Source organism: Lepus europaeus, chromosome 12 (assembly GCF_033115175.1).
Source record: "Lepus europaeus isolate LE1 chromosome 12, mLepTim1.pri, whole genome shotgun sequence".
In the NCBI taxonomy this organism is placed as follows: Eukaryota; Metazoa; Chordata; class Mammalia; order Lagomorpha; family Leporidae; genus Lepus; species Lepus europaeus.
Window position 1 is genome coordinate 7,222,900 of NC_084838.1, and position 23,821 is coordinate 7,246,720.

The 23,821-nt window shown below is 55.1% G+C and overlaps 1 protein-coding gene across 6 annotated transcripts in view; it reads right to left on the reverse strand.

Moving 5' to 3' along the window:
* RALGPS1 (Ral GEF with PH domain and SH3 binding motif 1) overlaps positions 1-23,821 on the reverse strand; it is a 260,164-nt gene that overhangs the window by 201,236 nt on the left and 35,107 nt on the right. For all 6 annotated transcript variants that reach the window (XM_062207519.1, XM_062207517.1, XM_062207516.1 and 3 more), the window contains exons 2-3: positions 18,542-18,663; positions 13,556-13,660 (exon numbers count right to left, since the gene is read on the reverse strand). In XM_062207519.1, the coding sequence (XP_062063503.1) occupies positions 13,556-13,660; positions 18,542-18,598 (162 nt within the window). In that variant the 5' untranslated portion in view covers positions 18,599-18,663. The remainder of the gene's footprint in view (positions 1-13,555; positions 13,661-18,541; positions 18,664-23,821) is intronic.

Sequence of the window (23,821 nt, forward strand, 5' to 3'; positions counted from 1 at the left end):
CAAATCAGATGCCCAGTTAGGCTGGTCTGAATCCTCACTCCTTGCCCTCCTTGGCTGGGGAACCCTATGACCCCAGCTTTTGGTGGTCACACATTCCACCATTTTCTGTAGGGATGAACCCTACAGACTGGAGAGACCTATTGGAGGAGCACCTCACAAAGTAGCCCTAAAGTGCTGTGTGGACACTTGGTTGGCCAAAAAGAAAACGACATGTTTGCTGCAGGCACTGAACACAGTATTTCCCCTTAGCAACAAAATCCTCCCTGCACAGCCACAGACTCCACACAGGCAAGCCAGTGCTGTGTGCGCCAACAGACGCCTTGAAGTGTGCACCTCGACCACTCCTACAGGCATGACCAGCAGGACTCATGGGGCAAAAAGCAACCAGCTCCAAAGAGCTACTCCTAAGACAAACTCCCGAGCCATGGGGAAACACGGGCTGGCCATGTACACATCACAGGCAGAAGCTTAGCAACAGGAAGTCACCACCGTCAGCCGTCACCCCCTGTGGACCTGTCACTGCGCTCTTGGAAAGCATTCTACCAATAACTCATTGAAAAGTGTTACTGTTTGTTTTTTTAAAAAACATCAAACCTATTTTTTAAAAAAAGTTGCAAAAGTAGTACGAGGGACTCTCTTGAGCCTTTACCAAGCCTCAGTGGCAACGTGTCAGCCCGTGTTGGCTGCTACCACCACGCATGTAATTAGACACGTGCATTGTTTTCTGGGCCAATGAGGGTAAAATATAGATTTCACACTTCCTCATCTGAAATACTTCAGGATGTATCTCCTAAGAACAAGACCATTCTCTCACAGTGATACATTCATGGCATGCAGCAGTGCGGTCTCATACACAATCTACGTTCAAAAATTGCTAATTATCCCAATACTGTCTTTTCAGGAAATTTTTCTGAATCCTGGCTCATGTGTTTGGACATGACGCCCTTAAGAGCACAACGAGCATTTGACTGACACAGTGATCCTGACAAAGGCAGAGTGTAGGGAGACTGTACACACAGCTCTACAGGCTCAAACACAGACACGGGGGCAGGCATGGACTCAGACATCTACTGCATCGCTGTTTGCAGTACCAAAAATCTGGAGGCAACCTAAAAGGCCATCAAGGGGGAATTGCTGAAAAAAGTTATGGCATGTCCAGACACTGGGGTATTACGCAGCTATTAGAAACGGTGAATGCCATCCACACACATGGAGCTAGAAGGGTGTCATGACTGGCAGAGGGTCAAGACAAGTTCCTGCACCTGGGGAGAAGCTCTGAGGTGACCTGTATGGCACCCCCTGCGCAAAGCAGATGAGGACCTCTGCAATGGCTCCCCCGTGACTGTAACATGACACACGGCGACAGAAAGCCATAGGAACAAGTGCACAGAGAGCATACGCAGCTTGCAGCCCCCACCAGGGCAAGAAAGAGCTGCCCCAACTGCTGGACGAGTGCACAGACAGAACGTGCTCCAGACAAGCCACGGATGCCGTGAGCTGGTCTCAAGAAGAAAGGCACATGACCCCACCCATGTGAGGTGTCCAGATACAGACATACGTGACTCCCATGTGAGGTGTCCAGGCACAGACATACGTGACTCCACCCATGTGAGGTGTCCAAGCACAGACACACATGCGTGACCCCCATGTGAGGTGTCCAGGCACAGACACACGTGACCCCCCCATGTGAGGTGTCCAGGCACAGACACACGTGACCCCCATGTGAGGTGTCCAGGCACAGACACACGTCACCCCCACGTGAGGTATCCAGGCACAGACACATGTGACCCCCCACATGAGGTGTCTAGGTACAGACGTACGTGACTCCCCATGTGAGGTGTCCAAGCACAGACATACACACGTGACCCCCTATGTGAGGTGTCCAGACATAGACACACATCACCCCCACGTGAGGTGTCCAGGCACAGACACACACATGTGACCCTCCCATATGAGGTTTCCAGGAGCAGACACACGTGACCCCCCCCCATGTGAGGTGTCCAGGCACAGACACACATGACCTCCCCATGTGAGGCATCCAGGCACAGACACACGTGACCCCCCCCATGTGAGGTGTCCAGGCAGACACATGTGACCCCATGTGAGGTGTCCAGGCACAGACACATGTGACCCCCACGTGAGGTGTCCAGGCACAGACACATGTGACCCCATGTGAGGTGTCCAGGCACAGACACATGAGACCCCATGTGAGGTGTCCAGGCACAGACACATGTGACCCCCACGTGAGGTGTCCAGGCACAGACACATGAGACCCCATGTGAGGTGTCCAGGCACAGACACACGTGACCCCCATGTGAGGTGTCCAGGCACAGACACAAGTGACCCCACGTGAGGTGCCCAGGCACAGACACATGTGACCCCCACGTGAGGTGTCCAGGCACAGACACATGTGACCCCCCACGTGAGGTGTCCAGGCACAGACACATGTGAACCCCATGTGAGGTGTCCAGACAGACACATGTGATCCCCCCGTGTGAGGTGTCCAGGCACAGACACATGTGATCCCCCCATGTGAGGTGTCCAGGCACAGACACATGTGACCCCCATATGAGGTGTCCAGGCACAGACACATGTGACCCCCATGTGAGGTGTCCAGGCACAGACACACACACGTGACCCTCCCATATGAGGTTTCCAGGAGCAGACACACGTGACCCCCCCATGTGAGGTGTCCAGGAGCAGACACACGTGACCCCATGTGAGGTGTCCAGGCACAGACACACGTGACCCCCCACGTGAGGTGTCCAAGCACAGACACACGTGACCCCCATGTGAGGTGTCCAGGCACAGACACACATGACCCCCACGTGAGGTGTCCAGGCACAGACACATGTGACCCCCATGTGAGGTGTCCTGGCACAGACACCTGTGACCCCCCCCATGTGAGGTGTCCAGGCACAGACACAAGTGACCACATGTGAGTTGTCCAGGCACAGACACACGTCACCCCCATGTGAGGTGCCCAGACACAGACACACGTCACCCCCACGTGAGGTGTCCAGGCACAGACACATGTGACCCCCCCACATGAGGAGTCTAGGTACAGACGTACGAGACTCCCATGTGAGGTGTCCAGGCACAGACATACATGACTCACATGACTCCACCCATGTGAGGTGTCCAGGCACAGACATACATGACTCCACCCATGTGAGGTGTCCAAGCACAGACACACATGCGTGACCCCCATGTGAGGTGTCCAGGCACAGACACATGTGACCCCCATGTGAGGTGTCCAGGCACAGACACACGTGACCCCATGTGAGGTGTCCAGGCACAGACACACGTGACCCCATGTGAGGTGTCCAGACATAGACACATGTGACCCCATGTGAGGTGTCCAGGCACAGACACACGTGACCCCCATGTGAGGTGTCCAGACACAGACACATGTGACCCCATGTGAGGTGTCCAGGCACAGACACACGTCACCCCCATGTGAGGTGTCCAGGCACAGACACATGTGACCCCATGTGAGGTGTCCAGGCACAGACACACGTCACCCCCATGTGAGGTGCCCAGACACAGACACACGTCACCCCCACGTGAGGTGTCCAGGCACAGACACATGTGACCCCCCTCACATGAGGAGTCTAGGTACAGACGTACGAGACTCCCATGTGAGGTGTCCAGGCACAGACATACATGACTCACATGACTCCACCCATGTGAGGTGTCCAGGCACAGACATACATGACTCCACCCATGTGAGGTGTCCAAGCACAGACACACATGCGTGACCCCCATGTGAGGTGTCCAGGCACAGACACATGTGACCCCCATGTGAGGTGTCCAGGCACAGACACACGTGACCCCAGGTGAGGTGTCCAGACATAGACACATGTGACCCCATGTGAGGTGTCCAGGCACAGACACACGTGACCCCCATGTGAGGTGTCCAGACACAGACACACGTGACCCCATGTGAGGTGTCCAGGCACAGACACATGTGACCCCCATGTGAGGTGTCCAGGCACAGACACACGTGACCCCATGTGAGGTGTCCAGACATAGACACATGTGACCCCATGTGAGGTGTCCAGGCACAGACACACGTGACCCCCATGTGAGGTGTCCAGACATAGACACATGTGACCCCCATGTGAGGTGTCCAGGCACAGACACATGTGACCCCATGTGAGGTGTCCAGACATAGACACACGTCACCCCCATGTGAGGTGTCCAGGCACAGACACTGTGACCCCCATGTGAGGTGTCCAGGCACAGACACACGTGACCCCATGTGAGGTGTCCAGGCACAGACACACGTGACCCCATGTGAGGTGTCCAGACACAGACACACGTCACCCCCATGTGAGGTGTCCAGGCACAGACACATGTGACCCCATGTGAGGTGTCCAGGCACAGACACACGTGACCCCATGTGAGGTGTCCAGACATAGACACATGTGACCCCATGTGAGGTGTCCAGGCACAGACACATGTGACCCCATGTGAGGTGTCCAGGCACAGACACATGTGACCCCATGTGAGGTGTCCAGGCACAGACACATGTGACCCCATGTGAGGTGTCCAGGCACAGACACATGTGACCCCCATGTGAGGTGTAAAGGCACAGACACACGTGACCCCCCACGTGAGGTGTCCAGGCACAGACACGCGTGACCCCCACGTGAGGTGTCCAGGCACAGACACACGTGACCCCATGTGAGGTGTCCAGACACAGACACACGTCACCCCCATGTGAGGTGTCCAGACATTTAAAATGCACAAAGATAAAAAGGAGCATGCTAGAGGCTGGGAAGAGGGTGTGGGGATTGTGTAATGGACAGAGTTTCAGTTTAGCAAAAAACATGACTGATCTAACACTTAAAAATGGTAATATGGAAGGTTTTATGTTCTGTATCTTTTATAATTAAACAATAAAAGACAGGTCTAGGAGTTGAGACCCTCACACCCCATATCCGCACACCTGGTTCAAGTCCCAGTTCTACTCCCGACTCCAGCTTCCTGCTAATGGACACCCTGGGAGGCAGCAGGTGATGGCTCAAGTCACTGGGTCCCTGCCACCCACATGGGGGACCTGGATTAGGATCTCAACTCCCAGCTTTGGCCTGGTCCAGCCCTGGCCTTGGTGAGCATTTGGGGAGTGAATCAGGAGGTGGAATTTGTGTGTGTCTGTGTATGTATGTATGTTTGTGTATGTATGTGTGTGTGTGTGTGTCTGCTTCTCAAATAAATAAAAATTTTAAAAAGAAAACACAGCTGGCATTATGGCTAAGCCACCACTTGCAACACCAGTGCCCCACATCAAAGCGCAGGTCCTAGTCCCAGCTACTCTGCTTCCAATCCAGCTTCCTGTTAATGTGCCTGGGAAGGCAGCAGTGATGGTCAGGTGCTCGGGTCCCTGCCATCCATGTGGGAGACCAGCACGCAGTTCCGGGCTCCTGACTTTGGCCTGGTCCAGACATGGCTGCTGTGGCCATTGGGGAGTAACCAATATATAGACGTGTTCTCTCTTGCTGTCTCTCTGTCACTCTGCCTTTCAAATAAATAAATATTTTTTTTAAAATATGGGGTTGGCATTGTGGTTTAGTGGGTAAAGCCATCACCTGCAGTGCCAGCATCCCATATGGGTGCCAGTTCATGTCCTGCCACTCCATTTCTGATCCAGCTCCCTGCTAATGTGCCTGGGAAAGCAGTGGAGGAAGGTCCAAGTGCTTGGGCCCCTGCACCTACATGGGAGACCTTGAAGAAGCTCCTGGTTCCTGGCTCCTGGATTTGGCCTGACCCCACCCTGGCCATTGCAGCCATTTGGGGAATGAATGAACAGATAGAAAATCTTTCTCTCTCTCTCTCTCTCTGCAACTCTGCCTTTCAAATAACTAACTAAATAAATATTTTTAAATAACAAATAAAAATAAATAAGTAAGTAAAATGAAAGAGCTGCCCAGGAAGTTCCTCCAAGGGCTTTGCCCCGGTCATCACCCTCACTCCCTCACCAAAACACAGTTCTGACTCTCCTCGGAGTTTCTTTAGAATCTGATTGTCAAGTGTGGGCAACGAGGCATCACACTGTAGCCTTGCTTACTTTGTTAAAAATTCCATGTGTACTTTTTAAATCTGCTTCGGTCTACACCCATTCTCTCCATCCCTTATGTCCTTGGCAAGGCCTGAGTGAAGAATCCAGGCCGGGGCCGGCGCTGCGGCGTAGCGGGTAAAGCCACCACCTGCAGTGCCAGCATACCACACGGGCGCTGGTTTGAGTCCCGGCTGCTCCAACTTCCAATCCAGCTCTCTGCTATGGTCTGGGAAAGCAGTAGAAGATGGCTCCTAGCTTTGGATCAGCACAGCTCCAGCTGGCTATTGCGGCCATCTGGGGAATGAACCAGCAGATGGAAGACCTCTCTCTCTCTGCCTCTGCCTCTCTGTAACTCTGCCTTCTAAATAAATTTAAAAAAGGGGGGGGGGCCTAGCGCAGTGGCGCAGCAGGTTAATGCCCTGGCCTGAAGCACCGGCATTTCATATGGGCACCAGTTCAAGTCCCCGCTACTCCACTTCCAATCCAGCTCTCTGCTATGGCCTGGGAAAGCAGCAGCAGATGGCCCAAGTCCTTGGGCCCCTGCACCTGCATGGAAGACCCAGAAGAAGCTCCTGGCTCCTGGCTTCAGATTGGCGCAGCTCTAGCCGTTGCAGCCATCTGTAGAGTGAACCAGCGGATGGAAGCGCTCTCTCTCTCTCTCTCTCTCTCTCTCTGTGTGTGTGTGTGTGTGTGAGTCTGACTTTCAAATAAACAAATAAGCCTTAAAAAAAAAAAAAAAAAAAAAAAGAATCCAGGCCGTCTGGCCACACGGTTCCCCACACTCACGCAGCTCTGCCCTGAGCACTTCTGTAGTCAGCAGCCGGACAGAGAGGCTCTGGCCAGACTAGAGGTGGTGCAGGTGGCTCATGAGTGGGCACACAAGGCCTCCCCATCGATGAGGCTGGCGACCACGGATGCTCACTGCTCCGATCTGTTCAGTGCAAGGCTGTCATCTCCTTTCCATGTGTTAGCTCAGCTAATTCAGGGAAAAGACGCTCTCCCCCACCTACTACCCGGCTTACCCAGTGTGGGCCAAAAAGCGGCAGGTGGGACACACGCTTCTTTGCTCGCACTGTCCAGTGTTGGGTGACCCACGGTCAGGTGGGTTTCAGTTGTAATTACTGTGCTTTTGAAGCTTGAAGCGACCCCCCCCCCCCCGGGCAGTGGGGGTCTGTTCTACCTGGCGCCGGCCCCGCCGTCGCTGACGGCTTCCTCACAGGACTAGGAAGTCGGACGTCGGACCAGGCTCGGGAGGAGCGTTTCCTGTCCCAGTTTCCCTCCTCCCGGAAGCCCTGCGCTCTCTCGGGCAGAGACGGCACTTCAGGACCACAGTCTGGAATTCACACTGGTATTCCCAGTTCAAATTCAGGGCGTTGTTCCTCCCCACTTACTTCCTTAGCTCCTGCATATCTTGTCTGCATCTCCTTTCTTCTATATCTTTTTTTAAAAAAAGATTTATTTATTTATTTATTTATTTATTTGAAAGTCAGAGTTAAACAGAGAGAGGAGAGACAGAGAGGGATAGATCTTCCATCCGTTTGTTCACTCCCCAATTGGCCGCAATGGCTGAAGCTGTGCTGATCCGAAGCCAGGAGCCAGGAGCTTCCTCCGGATCTCCCACGTGGGTGCAGGGGCTCAAGGGCTTGGGCCATCTTCCACTGCTTTCCCAGGCCTTAGCAGAGAGCTGGATCGGAAGTGGAGCAGCCAGGACTCGAACCGGTGCCCGTGCGAGATGCCAGCACCGCAGATGGTGGCTTTACCCACTACACCACAGCACTGGCCCCTTTTCTTCTAGATCAAAAATCCAGGTTCTGGTACCCTAAGAGCACTACACCACACACGCCGGTCACAGGATAACACCATGCTACCATCACCAACATTATGGAGGAAAGATGTAATTTCTCTGTACTCTGGCCCATCCTTTTGAAACAGGGCACCATTCTGACGACATCAGTTCTCACCATACACCACACCTCTCCGTGCCACCCTCACTCAGCCCATTACACCAGCAGCTGCAGCTTCACCGGTCTGCCCGTTCCCAAGTCTGATCATCTTCATCGTCCTCGGGAGGCGCTCAGGGCAGTACCACCCTCTGGGGTCTTGCAGGTCCCTGACAGCGTGTCTGTGTCCTGTCTCTTTAGAGTCAGTTTCCCTGCATGGCAAATCCTTAGTCCGCATGTTTTCCTTTCCTTGATCTAATTTATGATGTTATTCCATTTCCCTTGGCAAAACAAACCAAAAAAAAATAAGTGTCAAATCTTCTCTGTCCAAAAGATTGACAGTAATCTGCTTTGCTTTCCCTTTAAGTCATTCACCATTTTTGCCTAGGACTCCGATGGATTTTTTTCTTCTTTATTTTTAAAATCCACTGGTTTACCAAGAACACACATGGGCTGACATCCTTAGCTTCATTATGTACACTCTCAAGATGTAGTTTCAAAAATTTTATTTCATGCCGGCGCCGCGGCTCACTAGGCTAATCCTCCGCCTTGCGGTGCCAGCACACCGGGTTCTAGTCCCGGTTGGGGCGCCGGTTCTGTCCCGGCTGCCCCTCTTCCAGGCCAGCTCTCTGCTGTGGCCAGGGAGTACAGTGGAGGATGGCTCAAATGCTTGGGCCCTGCACCCCATGGGAGACCAGGATAGGCACCTGGCTCCTGCCATCGGATCAGCGCAGTGTGCCGGCCACAGCGCACCAGCCACGGCGGCCATTGGAGAGTGAACCAACGGCAAAGGAAGACTTTTCTCTCTGTCTCTCTCTCTCACTGTCCACTCTGCCTGTCTAAAAATAAAAAAAAAAAATTTATTTCATGAACATTTTCTTAGTTTTGATCAATTCCCTTGTTTTCTTATTCCCCCTTTCAGATTCCTATTATCTGTGTATTGAATCTTCTTCGTCTATCATCACTATCTGTCAGTTTTTCCCCAAAATCTTATTATCTCTTCATTTATTTTATTTTTATTTGAAAGAGAGAGGAGAGAACCAGGGAGAGATTACCCATCTGCTGATTCATTCCCCAAATGCCCACAATAGCTGGGGCTGGGCCAGGCCAAAGCCAGGAGTCCAGACCTCAATCCAGTTCTCCCACGTGGGTGGAAGGGACCCCAAGTACTCGAGCCACCACCTGCTGCCTCCCTGGGTGTGCGTTTAGCAGGAAGCCGGAATTGGAAGAACTGGGACTTGAACCCAGGCACCCCAATATGAGATGCAGGTACCCCTAGCGTCACCGTAGCTGCTGCACCCAACACCCCGCCCTGCCCTGTTACTTTGATATGAAAAAGTTTCCTCCCTTAAGGCATTTTCTGTCACGTCAGCTTGTTCCTGGGTTCCTTCTAGATCAGTCCTCATTTCCAGAAGAATTTTTCTTGCACTTTCTGTTACCTCATTATGAGACTTTTCTGTTACCAGCAGATGTTGCTCATGTCTCACAGCACGGTCTGAAGGCCTCCTTGTTCATTTAAAAGCAGACAGCACAGTCTTTACCGGCTTGGGGCAGGACTTTGTGCCATGCTCTCATTGTCTATTAAGTATGATCTCCCCTTTTCTTGGACGAACTTACAGTGGGATCTGGGGCGCTAACCTCCTCTCGCCTACTCTAATGTAAAGTTGAGTTCCCAAGCCTTCGTTAGAGGGAGTGTGGCTCAGAGGGCCTTTGCTAGCCCTACACTGACTTCACGCAGCGTTCAAGACACAGAGCTGCTTCTGCGAGTTCGCACACGCGTGTGCACACACACATCTCCTTCCTCTGCCTTTCTCTTAGGGCTGGGGTCTTGTCCTAGAAGGGAGCTCTGGCTGGTGGACTTCAAGGAATCACAGCAACCACACGCCCAGCACAGCATCCAGGAACACATCACTCTGTCTTCTGCCCACACTCTCCCAGTTTCTGCCGCTGGTCCCACACTGAGCCCCTGGTCTTTGCTGTGGAACCTGTGGACCAGTGCTGGGTCCTCCTGCGCTCACGTCCGTCAACACCCCAGTGCTCACTCTGCCTCCCCTGTGGATGCTGACGCCCTGGCGGTCCTGTGGGAAGCGCTGGTGAGTCCTCAGACACCTGTACTTTGGGGCAGATGAGGATAACCTGTCCCCTAGCTTTTTCTTGTTTTTTTTAAAGATTTTATTTCTTTGAAAAACAGTTACAGTATAGAGAGAAGTAGAGACAGAGAGGTCTTCCACCCACTGGTCCACTCCCCAAATGGCCACAATGGCCGGAGCTGAGCTGATCTGAAGCCAGGATCCAGGAGCTTCTTCTGGGTCTCCCATGTGGGTACAGGGGCCCAAGGACTTGGGCCGTCCTCCACTGCTTTCCCAGGCCATAGCAGGGAGCTGAATCACAAGTGAAGCAGCCGGGACTCGAACCAGTGCCCACATGGGATGCTGGTGCTGAAGGCCAGGGCTTTAATCCACTGTGCCACAGTGCCAACCCCAACCTCTTGTTTGTTTTTTAAGGTTTATTGATCTATTTGAAAGGCAGAGTTAGAGACAAGAGGCACAGAGAGACACAGAGAGATCTTCCATCTGCTTGTTTACTCCCCAAACGGCCACAACAGCCAGACTTGGGCCAGGACAAAACCAGGAGCCAGGAGCGTCACCCTGGGTCTCCCACGTGGCGGCAGGGACCCAATCACGTGAGCCGTTTTCTGCTGCTTTCCCAAGCACATTAGCAGGAAACTGGATCAGAAGTGCACCAGGCGGGACTCGAGTCAGTGCCCATCTGGGATGCCAGCACTGCAGGTGGTGGCTTAACCCACTACACCATCACAACGGCCCCGCCATCTAGTGTCACTATAAATGCTGTTCATGGGTTTCAGGGTCTGCTATCTGGTTGCCATAAATGTGGAAGAATTCAGAGAGAATGAAACCCTATCTCCCCAGAATCTCAGAAACGGTTTGTAATGGACATTCACATCTAGGCTTTCTTCTTTCTCCTATTATCAGACAGGAAACCGAAATGCCAGTGGTCTGGTTCAGTTTCAACACCTGACAACTCCAGCGTGCCCCCAGAGACCAGAGACTCCACGGGGCCTACTTTCACAGAAAGGCTCTGGTGGGGCCCCCAAGGCCAACATTCGCCACTCTTCCCTGCAGCCTCCCTCGCCTCAGAAAACCAGTCTGGGCCAGGCCAAGTGATGCCCTGGGTTGAGACGAGACCACCAGGCCCAGCGTCTCACCCGGGGGTCCTGTGGATGATGTGGCCTGAGTCTCTGACCTCCTCCGTGGCAAACAGCTGGGGCGGGATTCTGAAGGTTTCTTGTTGCTTCGTTTCTTTCCTGAAGCCAGAAAGCACCACTGCTGAAAACACGAGTGAACGTACACAAACAGAGCACCAGAGTCAGACCTGGCCTGCAGGCTCCCGGCGTCTTCCAAAGCAGAGGTATCTGGTGGGCTCTGTGGCTGGGGGCACAGAGGCTGGCCCTGCACTGCTCAGTCCGGCGGCTGCGAGCCACAGGGACCTGCTGAGCCTCTGAAACGTTGCCAGTAGTACACGCAGAAAATACACACTGGATTTTGAAGACTCAGGTTGAAAAGGAAGAAGAGGAAGTACCCCAGTACTTGTCTGTGGCTTACATGTTGAAATGGTACGATTTTGGACATTATGGACTTGAAATGCATGATGAAAAGTAATTCCACCTCTTTCATTTTTTAAAACTCGGCTCCTGGGCCGGCGCCGCGGCTCACTATGCTAATCCTCCGCCTTGCGGTGCCAGCACACCGGGTTCTAGTCCCGGTCGGGGCACCGATCCTGTCCCAGTTGCCCCTCTTCCAGGCCAGCTCTCTGCTGTGGCCAGGGAGTGCAGTGGAGGATGGCCCAAGTGCTTGGGCCCTGCACCCCATGGGAGACCAGGAGAAGCACCTGGCTCCTGGCTTCAGATCAGCGAGATGCGTCGGCCGCAGCGCGCTACCGCGGCGGCCATTGGAGGGTGAACCAACGGCAAAGGAAGACCTTTCTCTCTGTCTCTCTCTCTCACTGTCCACTCTGCCTGTCAAAAAAAAAAAAAAAAACAAAAAAAAAACAAAATAAAACAAAACACGGCTCCTGGAAAGGCTGACACTGCCCACACGGCTCGGACTGTATTTCCATTGGGCAGCCGTGCCACTTCACGCCTCTGTGAAGCGGACCGTCTTCTCTCGTGGCTGACTTGCTCATCAGCTGGTGAGGAAGCAGGCACGCGCCTGCTCGAGACAGCCGTGGTGAAAAGTCCATCAGACACGACATTCAGCACCCAGGAGGCGCTGGGTGATGACAGCTGCTCTTCTCCCCGCCTCCCCGCATCAGGGGCACAATTAGAAGAGGCATTCACACCTGCTCCTGCTACTACGTGGCCAGAGGAGCCACAGGAGGAAGCTCTGGGGTCCTTGTTTCTTTACTAGGACATCTGGAGCTAATGACATGCCTTATTTGACTACAAGGATTCAGTTCTTGTAGACCACGTGGAGTTGCTGGCACATGCTATGAGCCAGGCATATTTTGGGCACTGGGAGAAAGCAACCAACAAATCAGATAAAGTTCCTACTGTCTTAGGGAGCTTATGTTCCAGTGCAGGAAATGCATAATGAAAAGTTATTATTGGGGAGCAGGTGTTAAGTTGTTGCTTGGAATGCCTGCATCCCATGTCAGAGTGCCGGGTTCAAGTCCTAACGATTCCACACTTCCAATCCAGCTTCCTGCTCGTGCACGCGGGAGGCCCAAGCACTTGGGTTCCTGACACCTGTGAGGGAGACCTGGATGGAGTTCTGGCCTCCTGGCTTCAGCCTGGCCCAGCCCCAGCCACTGCAGGTATTTGGGGAGTGAACCAGCAGATGGAAGACACCTCTTTCTCTCTCTCTCTGTGTGTGTGTGTATGTGTGTGTGTTCCTCTGTCACTCTGCCTTTCAGATTAACTCTTCAAAACTTAACATTAAAATAGCTTTCCTTGGCTGGCGCCGCGGCTCACTAGGCTAATCCTCCGCTGTGGCACCAGCACCCCAGGGTTCTAGTCCCAGTTGGGGCACCAGATTCTGTCCCGGTTGCTCCTCTTCCTGTCCAGCTCTCTGCTATGGCCTGGGAGTGCAGTGGAGGATGGCCCAAGTGCTTGGGCCCTACACCCCATGGGAGACCAGGAGAAGCACCTGGCTCCTGCCTTCAGATCAGCACAGTGCGCCGGCCACGGCAGCCATTGGAGGGTGAACCAATGGAAAAAAGGGAGACTTTTCTCTCTGTCTCTCTCTCTCGCTGTCCACTCTGCCTGTCAAAAAAAAAAAAAAAATAGCTTTCCTCTCCGCAAGTTGTGCTATCATCTCCTCTCCCTTACAACTCCCATCCTGTGTGCACCTTCCCAGGTGGTCACTTTCTAGAACGCCGCCCAGTGCTCCCTCGAGGACACAGCACACCTTATCCAGCACTCCCTGTTACAGAGGCACGTGCGGTGCTGTCGGTGTGAACAGAAGCTCAGCCAGAACTCCCTCTGGCGCCCTGTTGAGGCGCCAGCCACCCCGGTGGGTTCCGCGTCACTTACGGCAAACTCCTCGGGGGTCACTTTCAGCACGTCGAAGACAACGGCGTCGTAGCTCTTGCTGGCATAGTCGCAGCTCTGGCCCTCCAGGGAGTCTGAGCTGCTGCCCTGTGGAGCAGGGAGATGAGCCCGTCTGAGTCGTCTGGCCTGGAGCCCCTGTCCCACCCGCCTCTGAGTTCGGGATGCCAGAGTGGCAGAACTGGACAGTACAAGACACTTCTAGAGTTTGGTGCTCTCTCTGTTCCAGGCACTGTACAGATAGGCAATGCTACTTCTCCGCGGTATTGCAGTTACCAAACTGAAAGCCAGAATGCGAATCTAGTTTTCTGTCTGTCTGACCCCAAAACATACCTTCCGACACGGCACGCTAACTGCTGCTAACGGCCAGCGGGAGCGGGGGTGTGGGGTGCAGTGGTGGGCGGGTGGGGGCAGACAAAGCTCCCAGCCAGGCGTCCTGAGGGCACAGGCCCTGACACCACAGCAGGTTCCGGTTGCTCTTCCGCGCATTACCTCGGTTCACCTTTCTCTCCCTACTTGAAGTCACTGCTGGAAAGTTGCCAGGCAAAACGTGAACGTGGCTCCCGAGGCTCATTTCACGTACGGGCTCCTGACAACGCACAGCCCGCGGTGCTGAGCTGAGACGTAACCGCCTGGCTTTGGCGGCTGCCGCCAGCGTTCTGTTTAGTAACGGTGCGACGGCAAGAACACCCAGCCCTGCGTGTGAAGAAAGGGGCTCTCATAAAAAAGCCCCACCAGAACTCCCCCAGACACAGCTGACTTCATGAGACTCAACACTGCGCGGACCCCGGAATGCTGGACGCACCTTCCCTTTCATTCTGTTTAATTTCATCAAACCCCACGCTGGGGAATCGGTGGAGCTTACCACCCAAAAATTGTGCCCGGCTCATAAATGGTTTTATTCGTTTCAACTCACAAAGAAGGGTTTTGTGGTTTCCGTGAACCTCAACGGCTTGGACTGGGATTTAGAGAATATGCTTCTATTAATTCCTTTTTAGTTCACTCTTTCCAAAACGGCTATATCTGGAAAAACCTTGCAATCTTACTGGAAACTGGTGTGCTTTTAGGCCAGTGAGGGAAACCAACAGTCAACAACCAAAAACACGAGGCTGCAGAATCGGGCAGGGACGTAAACCTGCGTCACTCAAAGGCGCCACGCAGGAGTCAGCCCTAATAAGATGGTGGCAGCAAATGGCACGGATGGCGAAGCGACTTCCGAAGTCACATCTGACCTCAGCCAATAACCCGCCCACCCGTAAACTGGGGGCACCAAAACCTGCTCCCTACATGGTGATGTGAAACGGAGCTTGGAACACCATCAGCGGCACCTCCCTCCCTCCTGGGAGATGCTGGGTCAAGGAGCTGGGTGGGCTCAGGCACAACCACGGGGAAGCTCCCCAGAGGAGACCCTGTGTCGGCGTCAACGCCTGCATTGTGACAAACACCACCCCTGGCTGATTCCAGGATGGGCTGAGCAGCGGTAACCACGGTAACCACGCGCATCCGCCAGTCCACACCCACCCCCTGGGAGGTGGGCTCATGGGACGAACACCACTGATTTTCCGCAAGGCAGTGGAAGGCTGGGTAGGAGCATGAGAGCCACAGAGGTCTGGCTCCGAATCCCCACCCACCTGGCCGGCTGTGGCACTCAAAGCCAGTCATCCCCCGCCCTGAGCCTTCCTTTGCTCATCCATAAACAGATGAACGGGGGTACGGGCCCGGCAGGGTTACCGGGAGGAATGAAGTCAGAGGATGCCTGAGGAACACGTGTGAGAAGCAGAGGGGACCCAGCGAGCACCCAGTTTTGGCTGTGGAGTGGTACGGACATGCCATGCAGCCACCAAAATGCCCTGAGTACACACACACGCTCACTCGTTCGTCTGGTGTTACTGCGCACTCACCACGTGCCGGCTATACATGTATGTACACACACGGCTTATATGTGTGTATGCACACGGATAAGGATACTTCTAGAAGCTGGGGGAGGAGGGGATAGAATTAAAGGCTAAGCTTATTTTGGTACAAAAAGTTTCTGATACCCATGCATAGGAGGGAGAAAACATGTACGGAGGAGCAGGCTTTGGCCTAGCAGTTAGGATGGCTGTTAGGACGCCCGCATCGCACACTGGAGTGCTGGGTTCAACACCCAGCTCCTGACGCAGACCCTGGCAGACAGCAGGTGGTGGGTTCCTGCCACTCACACGGGAGGTCTGTACTGAGTTCTTCTCTCCTGGCTTCAGCCCCTCAGCTGTTGCAGGCATTTAGGAAATGAACCAGCAGATGGGACAATGCTCTCACTCTCACTCGCTGGCTCTTGTGTTCCGTCTCTGCCTCTCAAATACATTTTTTAAAAAAAAGTTCATGGAGAATGCATATCATGCAAAAACTACGCACGCATTTGTAAAGATTAATTTTACTTTATTTATTTGAAAGACAAGAGTTACAGAGAGTGGTAGAAACACAGAGAGAGAGGTCTTCCATCTGCTGGTTCACTCCCCAAATGATCGCAACTGAGCAGATCCAAAGCCAGGACCCAGGAGCTTCTTCCGGGTCTCCCAAGAGGGTGCAGGGCCCCAAGGACTTGTGCCATCTTCTACTGCTTTCCCAGGCGCATTAGCAGGAGCTGGATAGGAAGTGGAACGGCTGGGACTTGAACCAGCGTCCATATGGGATGCTGGTGCAGCAGGCCAGGGCTTTAACCTGCTGCACCAGAGTGCTGGCCCCTATGCATGCATTTTGAAAAAATTTTTGTAGCAAAATAAACTTAGCTTTTAACTGTACGTTCTTTGAGCTTTCTGAAGTACCCTCATGTTATCTACACATAGATACCCATTCAGAGAAGGAAGAGGTAAAAACCACTCCCTGGGATTCCAGGCTTTGTAACTCCTGTGTGCCCCACTCCGAAATTGAGCCTGCCACCACCCACACCCACGCACACACCCCCACACACACCCACACACACACACCACCCCTACACACACCATATCCACACACTCACACACCATACCCACACACTTACACACTCACACACACCTTCACACACCCACACACCCACACCCACACACTCACACCCACACACTCACACCCACTCACACACTCACACACCACATCCACACACACATACTCACACCCACATACCCAGGCACACACACACTTACCCACATACACTCACCCACACACTCACACACCCACACACTCACACACCACACACTCACACTCACCCATGCACACACACACTCACACACCCACACTCACACTCCCATACTCACACACACACACCCACACTCACACACACTCACACACATACACACACCGCACCCACACATACTCACACACATACTTACACACACACCACATCCATACACACTCACACACCACACCCACACACTTACACCCACACTCACACCCACACACACTCACACACACCCTCACACCCCCATACACCCCCATGCACACACACACACCCACACCCACACATACACACACTCATACACACACACATTCACACACACCCCCACACACTCCCGTGCACACACACCCACACACATACTCACACACACACTCACACACACACCTACTCACACACCCACACATACACCCACACACACATACTCACACTCACACCCATACACCCACACTCACACACCCACACACACTCACACACATTCCCACACATACACACACTCACGCACACCCACACATACACACACTCATACACACACCCCCACATTCACACACACCCCCACACACTCCCATGCACACACACCCACACACACATACTCACACACACACACACCTACTCACACACCCACACACACTCACACACCCACACATACACCCACACACCCACACACACATACTCACACACACACACACCTACTCACACACCCACACACACTCACACACCCACACATACACCCACACACCCACACACACATACTCACACTCACACACCCACACCCACTCACACCCACACACCCACACTCATACACACCCACACTCATACACACCCACACTCACACACACACACTCACACACATTCCCACACACATACACTCACGCACACCCATGCGCGCACACACATACTCACACACACACCCCCAAACCCCCACACACACCCCCACACTCACACACACCCACACATACCCACGCACACTCACACCCACACTCACACATGGGCTCTGCTGCATCACAGCTGCCTCAACACATTCCTAGGGATGAGGAGGAGAAGGCAGAGGGGAGGGGGTGTGGGCACGGTGCTGCTGGGAGTCCAGCCACCGTAACCCTATGTGGGACCCCCTGGGGGATGCGGTACAAAGTTACCCACAAGTCTGACTTCAGGACACAAGGTCAAAACCGAGCACGTCTCTGGAAAGCTGAGTGAGGACTTTCCGGCCGGCTACTCCTAGGATCATTTTCAAAAGCCCGACTTGAGGACGAGGGCCGTGTGCCCTCTGAAACCTGAGGGTGCCTCACCTGAGCGCCAGAGGAGCCAGGCCTGGCACACTCGCCACGGCAGCACCTGGGTCCCCGACAGCACCCACTGCTCCACGTGCCCCTGGTTCATTACAGGGCTCGGAAGGCAAACTCCACAAGGGGGCCCGAGCCTAGGCCACACCCAGACCCCAGCCCTCCCAGCCGTTTCCTGCTGCGCGCACGGGGCCAGCGGCAGTGACTCCGGTCTGACTTCACCCTGGACTGTGTGACTCATTCGTCAGCAGCAGTGGCTTTTCCTGGGAAAGATCCAGCCCCGCTGCCACCAGAATGGACTGTGGCGCTGGCGATGACGGCCCTGGATGGGCCCTGCCTCCCGCTGAGGACAACTTCCGAGAACACACCACTCCTCAGAGCTGCCCGCCTCCCCGGGCCCTGGGGGCATTCTGCAGCCCTGCAGCTGGCCGTGGTGGGGCTGGGGCCTGGTCAACAGGGAGGGGCCCCTACCCGCAGTCCCGATGCCCGCAGCCTGGGTACCTGTGGAGTGGCAGAGGTGACCAACACGCTAGCCATCAGACCATTCCTCTTGTACATAGTCTCCGGGCCGCAGGGAGCGTCAGGGCAGCCTCTGCCGGCGACATAACCCGTCTGGAGCCGTCCTGCAAGGCAAAGGTGTCCGTGAGAACCAGGCTCCCTGGGGGAGCAGAGGACACCTCCAAGACAGGGGGTCCCCAGGTGGCTTCTGGCTAACATCGGCCCACAGGCAGTCTCTTGCGCCGGTGCAGAGTTTGAGTAGTTTTCAAGTTAATTACCAACATTTAAAAACTGCGAGATTTCACAAAGAACTCTGGATTCCTGCCGATTCTGGCAATACTGGGCCCAGGCTCTTGTGTGACGGCTGTCAGCTGGGCTCAGCGGCGGCGCCCCTTGTACAAGAGCGTGTGCCCGGGTCCCCACCGGGCCTCAGCACAACCTCAGCACCTGCCGGGCTCTGCGGGCCTGGAGTCTGTGGTCTTTGTTCTTTTTTTTATTATTTTACTTTTTTAAACTTTTATTTAATAAATATAAATTTCGAAAGTACAACTTTTGGATTATAGCGGCTTTTTCCCCCATAACCTCCCTCCCATCTCCCACTCCCTCTCCCATCCTATTCTTCATCAAGATTCATTTTCAATTCTCTTTATATACAGAAGATCAACTTGGCATATACTAAGTAAAGATTTCAACAGTTTGTACCCACACAGACACACAAAGTATAAAGTACTGTTTGAGTAGTAGTTTTACTGTTAATTCACATAGTACAACACATTAGGGGCAGAGATCCTACATGGGGAGCAGGTGCACAGTGACTCCCGTTGTTGATTTAACAACTGACACTATTATTTATGACGTCAGTGATCACCCGAGGCTCTGACGAGCTGCCCAGGCTATGGAAGCCTCCTGAGTCCACAAACTCCGAAGCGGTCTTTGTTCTAAGGCACGGGCACGGTGAGGAAGACAGACGACTCTGCCGCGCTCCACCGGGCACCATAACATTCAACACGACCTGGCTAACAGTGCAGCACGGCCATGTGCCGGCACGCGACAGCCACGCCCACGATCCTGGGACGGGGCCTGGTGTCGCCCCGGAGAGCAAGTGAGGGACTGAGGCTGGACAGGAGGTAACCCGCGCCCTGGTGCCCGTCGTGCCCTGCACACTCAGCACCTGCTCAAACGTCATTTCTGGTGGTCGGCGTGGCCAGCTGACCCACCCCCACGTGCACACCTCCGGCCTGCTTCCATCACATCGCAGGACAGACAATGGCAGCAGCCAGGAGCTTCCCGGGGAGGCCCAGGTGGGGGCAGGGAGGGAGGAGAAGACAGACCCCAGTCGGAAGCCAACTGCGACTGTCCAAGGGGTGAAGGGTCCCCTGGGCGAAGGCTGCAGCAGTGACCTCAGACAGAGGGAGCTGGACTGAGAGACAGAAAGGACAGATTCCACGGAGACGGGGTGGGGGACCTGCTCGAGGGGGAGGGCCTGCCTGAGGGGGGGGCCTGCCCGAGGGGGAGGGTCTACGGGGGGGGCTGCCGGAGGGGGGAGGCGTGCCCAAGGGGGGGGCCCGCCCGAGGGGGAGGGTCTGCAAGGGGGGGCTGCTGGAGGGGGGAGGCGTGCCCAAGGTGGGGGCCTGCCCGAGGGGGCCTGCCCGAGGGGTGTCCTGCCCGAGTGGCGGGCCTGCCCGAGTGGGGGCCTGCCCAAGGTGGGGGCCTGCCCCGGGGAGGGGCCTGCCCGAGGGGGAGACAGCCTCTGGAGCGATGCACGTTCTTCCCTAGGGAGGGAACAGATCACAGGAAGCAACGATGCGTTTGACTTGGGACATGTGGCATCTGTGGTGTCTGGGAGAAGCCAACACTGAAGATGCAGGATCGAGCCCCACGGTCACTGGGAGGGAGGGTGTCGGCCTTAGCAGGCCCCTGGTTCCCGGGCCCAGCCACGCAGCAAGCAGACGGAGCCCAGCTTCAGAAGTTGGGTGGAGAAGTCCCTGGCTCTCCCTCCCCTCACCCCACAGCTGCCATGCTCAGCCCATCCTTGTGCCATCTGCCCAGAAACAACATTTGGGGTCCCCTGGGGGTCTGCATGTGGACATGAGCCGACATCACTGAGTTACAGGTTAACTTAGGTGTGACGACAGGGTGGCGGTCACGCAAGACAAGGCCCTTGTCCTTCAGTGGGCGTGCGGCAGGGTCTAGAGGCAGACCAAGTGTGCAGCTGGCTCTCGGGTGCGCCAGCAAAGTATGCGTGAGATGAAGCCAGTATGCAAAGTGCTGGTAACTGCCCGGTCCAGACAGCAGGGCACACAGCAGCTCCTACACTCACTCTTCAGCTCTTCTGAATGCTTGACGATTTTCATAAGAGGAGAAAAAAGAATGGGCCAAAGTCCTTCTCTGTGGAGGACGCCTGCTTCTCCATCCCTTTGGTCCTAGAAGTCACATTCTCATTCCCTTGGGGTCCCCCGCCCCGCCCCACCCCATCCACGGCCAGCCCAGGTTTAAAGCAGCCGCATGAAAGACTCTAACGGACACTGCACAAAAGAAGATACAGGAACAAACCCAAGCCTGCTCAGCCCGGCCCCGACCACAGGCCTTGCTCCCCACTCAGCCGACAACCGCAAATCCTCGTGTCCCACAGTGAGATGCCACGTCCCGCCCACCAGGAGGCCCCAACTTTAAACAAACACAACAGGCCAGACCACGTGCTGGCAAGCGTGCAGGGGGACAGAGCCTTACCCACTGCCGGGGGGAAAGCCAAGAGCACAACTGCTTCGGAAAATAGTTCGGCGGTTTCTTAAAAAGTGAAACATAAGCTTACCACATAGCCCAGCAAGCCTACTACGAGGTATCTGCAAAGGGAAAAAAAAACAGAAAGCACCTGTCCGCACGAAGACACGCGCATGCTGACAGCACCACCGGTCCTGGCCGTACCTCTGGAAACAAGCCAAACGTCCATCGAGAACGGCGCATCCACACGACCAGGTCCCGCTCAGCAACAGAAAGACACCCGAGAGGCAGGCTGCGTGAGACGTCAGATGCGGAAGAAGGCACTGTGTGATTCCATTTTTAAAAATGTCCAGAATAGGCAACTTCACTGCGGTGGGCTGGGGGGGGAGGGGGGCAGGACTGACTGCACGTGGACGAAGCGGGGTGTTTAATGTGATGGAAACGTTCTAAAACCGGAGCATGTCGACAGCGACACGGCTCCAAAAACGCAGAGTAAACCCTAGGGCTTGCACGGGTTGAGCCCAAAGCTGCACCCTCAGCTGTGCTCCGTGACAAGGACCTGAGCTCCCTGGCCAGCTCCCTCTGCAATAACCGAGTATTTACAGGACTGAGCATATGGTAGAGGCGTGGGAGGACGCCCGGGGCTGTGCAGACCCGGGGGAAAGGGCAGGGGACCAGTGCGGTGGTTAAGGTCCCCCGGGACACCTGCATCCCGTACCAGAGGGCCTGGGTTTCACTCCCAGGCTCCCAATTCCAGCTTCCTGCTGGCGCGCACCCTGGGAGGCAGCAGTGATGGGTCAAGTAGTTGGGTCCCTGCCACCCACGTGGGGGACCTGGCTGGAGTTCCTGGCTGCTGGCTGTGGCCTGGTCCGGCTCCAGCTGGTGTGGGCATTTGGGGACTACACCACTGGCTGCCTTTCAAGTAAAATGAAAATTAATTAATTAACTGAAAAGAAATCCAACTTGAGGAAGCTCCAGTATGGAAGAGACAGGCCTGAGAGGCCCCATTGCTGGAGCAAACGAAAGGCCTCTGGGAACTGGGGAGGCTGGGACCCTCCAACCAAAACCCCAGAGGCTTCAAAATGGGACTCTGAGTACTGAGACCAGAAGCAAACCCAACTCAGGAGCTGAAGGGCAGCGCGAGGCCGGGCACGCTGCTGGGGCTCTCAGAGCAGGGCAACAGCCAGGGGCCCGGCCCCACCCAGCCACGCTCTTCTGAGCCACAACAGCGCAGCCTGATAGCACAGGGCCTGCACAGGCAGCAGAGACACACGACAGGCCTGACAGACGGTCCACAGGAGGCCTGGACCCTGGCTGGTCCCTGGCCCCAGAGGTCCAGGCAGAGGTGGGTTTGCTCCTCTCGGGCTATGCCTGGTCCTCTGTGGGTCTCCCCAAGGGAAGCAAAGATGTGCCGCCCGATTTCCCAGCCTTGCCCAAACCGAAAGTCTTGCTCTGCCCACCCACGTGGTGACTGTTTTCTCCCACCACGGCAGCCAAAGTTCGGGGGTCCTCTTCTGCACCTGGCCACCAGCTCACGCCTTGCCTCCTGCCACAAGAAAGCCCCAACCCCAGCTCCCCAGCACCATCCGGCGACCCACACAGGGGCTCCCTCTCCACACACCGAGGCCAGCGAGGGCTGATGTAGGCATGGCACTGGCAAAGACACAGCTCGTGTTCTCTCCACAGCAGCCCCATGGGGTGGAGAGCGTGTGGATTTCTAGAAACTGGCTCAGGAAGGCAATGGGATTCACTGTTGGAGAGTGGCAAACCCCAGTCAACACCAGGGCCTAGGCTCCAGTGTCCCTGGTGCCGCCTGCTGCAAGAGCCCAGGCATGGACTGGGTGCGGAAGCCCTGTCCAGCCAGGCACAGGGCAAGGTTATCAGTCACCACAAGTGTGAACCTTGTTCTCCAGGCTTCCACTCATGGACACCTATCCTTTGTTCCTGAAACAACTCAAATCACATCTAAATGTCCAAGAACGAACAGGCTCCCGCTCTGTGGAACCAGGAGCTCCCACTGCTGTAAGGGGGCTCCCAGGCTCCCTGCATCCAAGGCTCCCCCTGCAGGAGGCTGCACCTGCAGGCACCCTCACACGGCCCCCACCCACCTAGAGGCCAGCTTGGCAGCTGCAGTGAGCCGCGCAGCCGGGCTGGGAAGATGGGGCGCTTGTCTCCGATCTGACTCCTGCCTGTCTCTCACCACTTACAGAAACAGCAGCGACTCTCAGACAAATGACATTACGCACGCTGCGAAGTAACAGCGCCAAGCAAAACGGACAGCCTGCCCAGTGGAGCCCAGCCCATCTGACCCCAGTCCCCGAGACTGGGCTGAGCCCCAGCTCCTCTTCCAGGGGGTCGGTCTGGCCCTGGCTACCTGACCCTTGGGCCCTGCATCCGCATGGGAGACCAGGAGGAAGCACCTGGTTCCTGGCTTCGGATTGGCACAGCGCGCCAGCTGCAACACGCTGGCCATGGCGGCCACTTGTGGGGGGATGAACCAACAGAAAAAGGAAGGCCTTTCTCTCTGTCTCTCTCTCTCTCTCTAACTGTCTAACTCTGCCT